The sequence below is a fragment of the Myotis myotis genome, unplaced genomic scaffold, assembly GCF_014108235.1.
Source record: "Myotis myotis isolate mMyoMyo1 unplaced genomic scaffold, mMyoMyo1.p scaffold_m19_p_8, whole genome shotgun sequence".
In the NCBI taxonomy this organism is placed as follows: domain Eukaryota; kingdom Metazoa; phylum Chordata; class Mammalia; order Chiroptera; family Vespertilionidae; genus Myotis; species Myotis myotis.
Genome location: NW_023416390.1, coordinates 27126649 through 27132719, shown reverse-complemented (window position 1 = coordinate 27132719; position 6071 = coordinate 27126649). Strand labels below are relative to the sequence as shown.

General features: G+C 40.5%; 1 protein-coding gene across 1 annotated transcript; it reads left to right on the top strand.

Annotated features, from left to right (window-relative positions):
• Window positions 1-1477: 1477 nt before the first annotated feature.
• LOC118662125 (60S ribosomal protein L17-like) lies at window positions 1478-1961 on the top strand. Its single transcript, XM_036320713.1, has one exon. The coding sequence runs from the start codon at window positions 1478-1480 to the stop codon at window positions 1952-1954; it is 477 nt and encodes a 158-aa protein (XP_036176606.1). The 3' UTR covers window positions 1955-1961.
• The last annotated feature ends 4110 nt before the right edge of the window (window positions 1962-6071 follow it).

Here is a 6071-nt window from a genome sequence, read left to right as displayed (position 1 = left end):
GTATACATACTGTAGTATATAATAATTTAACTGACTTTGCAAATCCAATCATATAAGACCTTAATCTAAAACCTATAAGTAGTTTCATATGTATATGCACGCAAACACACACACACACACACACACACACACACACACCCATCAGTTACTATCACCCAATTCCTTGACTCCAGACATCTCCCATTATGTTGGCCATTTTGCTAATAACATAAAGTGGGATAAGAATATACATGGTTTAGAGAAAAGCCTACAACTACTGGACCACCGAGTTCAACCCTATCTCAGTGAATTAGGGGCAACAATGGCTCTGGAGGTGAGATTAAGTGCTTCCATGGGCAGGTAGGCATAAGCTCCTGAGGGCAGAGGTTATCTGTCATCCCCTCATCTGTTCAATCGGGTATCTTCACAGGTTTGCTGAATGAGTAATCAACTGAACCAAAGAACAGCAAGCATCTACAATATTGCTATGTTTTAGGAAAAAAACACCACATGTGTAACATGCTTGCTCAGGTGCTTGAAATGGACTTTTAGATCTATCAGATAATCAGTCAAAAACATCTCTTAGGTACAGAAACAGAGAAATTTCATGACTATAGAGTAGAGAAACACTTCTTTGGATTTATAAGGAAGGTTATGTGGGACAGCATGTATCTTCATAATTCTGTTTCCCTGGGTTTAAGATGGTAATATATTAACTGACTATTATAAATCTGGTTCCTGAATTTAAAATCCCAGGAGTTCAAAGTAGAGTTAAAATATGGGTAGAGAGCTGTGCTATGGATCAGAAACCCCAAGTCCATTTCTTGTCCATTTCTAGTCCATTTATTTGGCTACTACTTTTACCAATGAGTTTGGATAATTTACTGGATTCTTTGGAGCTGAGTTTTGGTGACCTAAATAATCAGTTCATAACACCAGCCCACAGATATACAGATTTTTGTGAAGATAAAATGAGATAGCACTTATAAAAGTATTTTAAAAGTGAACAGATGGCATCTAAATATAAGACATTATTTTAAACTAGTAACCCAGCGCGCAAAATCACGTGAGACCCAGACCTGTGGAAAATTGGGCGAGACCCAGGACCCCCAAGTCCCAGCACGCTGCAGGACCCAGAGTCAAGTCCCCGTCCACCCGCACACGCTTCACTGCACATGCAGCCCCATCCACTCGCACGTGCCTCACCACACACGCAGTCTCCTGGTGACTGGTCTTTGGTCGTTATGGCATTACAACCACTGGGTTTTTATTATATAGATGGGTCATAGATGAATTATAAAGGTGAAACATTTAAATTCCATAATTCAGATTAAATGTCATTTGCCATCATCTTAGAGCAAATTTTGTAATTATATCAGGTTCTGTTTTCCTTAAATGTGTGCATTTAACTGTTAACTTCAACACAGTGGACCTTAGTGCCATCAGAAAACAGTGTGATTCTCCTCTTCCCCAAAGCGGCCATCGGTGACCTCTGAAAATGGTTCACTATTCACTAGACCCAGAAAACCCCACAAAATCATGCAAATCAAGAAGCTCAAATCTCCACATTCACTTTAAGAACACTCGTAAAACTGCCCAGGCCATTAAGGGTATGCATATTCGAAAAGCCACCAAGTATCTGAAGGACATCACTTTAAAGAAGCAGTGTGTGCCATTCTGTCGTTCCAATGGTAGAGCTGGCAGGTGCGCCCAGGCAAAACAGTGGGGCTGGACACAGGGTCAGTGGCCCAAAAAGAGTGCTGAATGTTTGCTGCACGTGCTTAAAAATGCTGAGGGCAATGCTGAACTTAAGGGTTTAGATGTAGACTCTCTGGTCATTGAGCACATTCAGGTGCTCAAAGCTCCCAAGATGTGGTGTAGAGCCTACAGAGCTCATGGGTGGATTAACCCATACATGAGCTCTCCCTGCCACATTGAGATGATCCTTACTGAAAAGGAGCAGATTGTTCCTTAACCAGAGAGGAGGTTGCACAGAAGAAAAAGATACCTCAAAAGAAACTGAAGAAACAAAAACTTATGGCCCGGGAATAAATTCAGCATAAAATAAATCTAAATAAAAGTAAAAAACAAACAAACAAAAAACCAAAAAACAATGTAATTCTTATCTCCCCACAAACCAGTTCCAAAGTCTCTGTAAAATCTGGTATCTAGCCTTTGAGCACCCACGTTCCCAAGCTACAGGCTAGAGATGAGAGTTCAGTTAAGGACAGCAAAACGTTTTGATCACTTCCTCTGCAAGTTCTGCTTCTGTGGTTTTGCCTTTTGCTTAGGAATGGGGGAGTAATTACCTTCTATTATTTTGTAACTGACTTTTATAAACAAACGCTTTTGTTATTTATATTGGTTAACTCACTCCAAGACCTCCTTATCTGGTTTGTTTCTCAAAGCCCGACCACCAGTATTAGGAGAAACATCAATAAAACAATTTCTCTGGGAAGACAAATTCTAGCAGACAGAGGGCAGTTTTCCACAGAGAAATGAAAGTGGGGCTACTGGGGACCCGACTCACATTGCTCACCAAAAATTCTCCAAGTGAGAATTCTGCCACATGTTTACTCCTACAATGCAGAAAGGGAGCGTTAAGCTCTGGAGTGTGAAAATAGTGAGCAAAGCCTAGCAACAGGGCGTGGCCAATGTTCCCAGAGGAAATAACAAGCTCCCAGTTAGGCCTGGGAAGGAGAGCAGATGTGAGAACTGCCTGCTGATTCCTGAGCCCACTGTGCTGAATGACAGCCTTGCGGGCCATAAATGACACTCAAGTCCACAGCTGCCTGGGGCCAGAGGAAGCAAATTATTCAATTCAATGCTTTTTTAAAAATTGAGCTATATTTAAAAATTGTGAGACTTCACAGAATGGAACTTCAATCTGGGAGTGTTGAGCGTTTCTCATGGTGAGCATCAGCTGCACTAAGTAGCTTCTGTCCCCTAGAGGGCGCTGTGCCTTCCAGGTCACCTGCACGTCTATCACTCTGTCCTGATGTTGTCAGTTTCCAATAAAATGTCCTTGCAATACAGAAATATGTCTCCACGCCTATGCTTCTAACAGATGTGGACATATATCACTTAGGCCAAAATGACTTCAAGTTTTAAGAAAAGTTGCAAAAATCACTTTCTTTGTGAGAGCAAAGGGCATTCCTAGGTATGTAATGTACAAGCTCAACCTGTCTGCTGTGAAGGAGGCACTCTCCTGAGGCACTTGTTCATATTACCTGCCTGTCCTCCAGGCGCCTCAGTTCTCAGCCCGTTGGGACCTTCTTCTCAGAACAGCAGAAACACACAAGGTTGCACACACAGAGGCGGAGGTCTTTTTTAGATTGTTCCACATAGGATTAAGCCAAGGCCTTCTGCGTTAACTTCCAGAAATGATTCTTCAGTCCAGCTGGACAGGCAGGACCAAGTCAGGAGAGATCTATCTCAGCTTTTGTTCGCCTCCCTCATCCTATATGGAAAGTTCCCTCTATATATTTCTACTCAGTTAATAATCATGACTTTTTCAAAGTCCTGATATAATCTTGGTTTAAGATTCAAGTCCTCCATTTCTTTCAAGTCCAAACTAATTTTGTTATTTGAATGATGATACAGTACATCCATAGTCAACAGTAGAGATAATACAGTATATAATAATGATGAAAATAACATTTAATTATAATCTAATTTTCATTCTATAGTTTTGTTTCATAAAGAAGCATAGTAAGGTCTTTGAGTGACAGAGACCAGGTTTCATATAGATTATGATATGTGTGTGTGTGTGTGTGTGTGTCCCTCAAAACCATTACAGAGCTAGATATAAGCTGCCTGGAAACTATTTGTTGAGTGACCCAATGGTTGAATTCTGAATTTTTGTCAATACCATACTTACTTGTATAATTTTCACTTTCCCCCATTATTTTCATGAGCATTTGGGCCCCCAGTCCACCATTGCCTTCAAGAATCACCCTTCAGGGAATCCCTCACTTACTAACTAACTACAGTGACTTTAATAATGTGCCACAGCAACCAGTGGCAATGTTAATTAGAATTGAGATCTGACACACTCATTTGTTTTACTTCAGCAATTCCTCCATTCCTCAAAAGAGCTGTTATGAACATCATTATCAAGTGGCTAAACCACTTTTGGTAAAGCAATAGTCTGTGACTGAGAGCAGTTTGTGTGTGTGTGTGTGTGTGTGTGTGTGTGTGAGAGAGAGAGAGAGAGAGAGAGAGAGAGAGAGAGAGAGAGAGCGCGCGAGGGGGGGGGGATGAAATGCAAGTGTCAGAAGCAAAGTTGACAGACAGGTGGGGATTTATAGGTAGAATAGGTGGAATCTCCTTGCCCTCCAGTATAAGGTATGGAGTGGAGTTCCTCTGTTGTTTTGGCAGGAGGGCTGTCTGTTACAGAGCCAGTGTATTTCACTAGGAGACTAGTAGTTCAGTGGCCCAGTGGCAAGGAGACAATAATGACCAGGAAGTGTGAAGAGAAGAAGGAGGAAGAGTAAATGACTCTTTCCCTTCTGTTCCAAAAGAGCCCCCGGAAGCAAAGAATTCCATATTCATGTAATTGTTTGTTCTAGACAAAGACCCTCTGATGAGCACTCTTCAAGTACATTTTAAGTAATATCCAAGGTATGTGAACTTCAGATATTTTATTTTATACATTTTTGCTAGTGGAACTATGGCATTTTTTAGAATAGTATTGGCACATATTCGTTTTTTTTTCTTTTCAGAGAAACAAAAGCTGCAAAACATAAACATTTTTCATTTTCTCCTTTTCCCCCTCAAAACTGGTATAAGGGTAGACTCGATAGATATAAATGTGATGCTATATTTGGGAGCCATTGACTTGTTCTTAAAGTTCAAGTAAGTAATAAAGTAAGTGTGATGCACACTTACTTTTGAGTGGTCATGTCAATGGTTTCACTTTCACGTAAGAAACCCTGACTTGCACTGACATTATGTAAATGACTATACTTTTGCCCCTACTTTTCATATTTCTTTGAATGTGGATTAAAAAACGTCTTTATCAAAAATACAACAAAAATATGCCCTTCCTTCCCCTTTGTTTACCACCTTCATAATCTCAGGTGGAGAATGTGAGGGACTCCAGAAATTTATGTCATTTCTTCTGATCATGAGATGATTTACTGCTCTACAAACAGAGCTGAAAAGACTCAGGAGAGATTTAAAGGCCATAAAGCCAAAAAAATGCTTCTGGAGTTTCCAGTGGGAGAAAGTCAAAGTTCATTATAAATTCTGTTTACTGTCTGAATTTCTTGAAAGATTCATGTCACAGTGTCACAGACCTATTACCCATTTTTATGCAACTTACTAAGTGTTCAGTAAAAGTGAATTGGGGACCGTATTCATTGTTTCATTTCCATTTATTACACAAGTTCTTCATCCTTTGCTCACACATTAAAGTGTTTGGATTCCCCAGGTCTAATCTCAGTTCCCTTCACCTCTGTTTCCTGTTCTCCTAGTTTAGAATCAGCTAGTCTTATGGTGTTAACCATTCCAAATGTCTCTAGTCTCAATCTCTAATTCCACTTAATCTCTTCAGCTCCAGATGTGTAATTCCAACTGTCTGCTCTCTTCTCAATCAGATGTCCCAGAGCACTTCCAACTTAACATAGTCAAAATAGAAGTGCTGGCTTTCCCATCTAAACCCTGCTCAGCATCTCATATTAACCACCTCTGTCTCAGCACGTGGCCTCCCAGTCACCCATGCTTGGAGCTGTGAAGTCATCATTGGATCCATCATCATGGAAACGGAATTACATTATACCTATCTTAAAAATATTTAAATGAATACAAAATTCCACCAAATAATGTTCAAAACCTAACCATGATGTGGCAGGTACTGTCCATTGCTTACGCAATGTAATCTCCCCTTACCCTTGCAAATAGTCTGTGGATTTCGTTTCTAGGTATCAGGCAGAGGACCCTTGCTTTAAGGGAAAAAAGGGCCTTTTCTAAGCCCATGGAAATACCATTTCCTTTCACAAAGTGATTGGTCCAGAGAACATATTTCCCAGTTCTGACCAACAAAATGAAAGGGGCATGATGCCCAGAACTGTCATAGCCAGTTTGTGGTT

Coding starts and splice junctions, on each gene's coding strand:
- LOC118662125 (XM_036320713.1), top strand. CDS start 1,478: ATGGTTCACTATTCACTAGACCCAGAAAACCCCACAAAATCATGCAAA.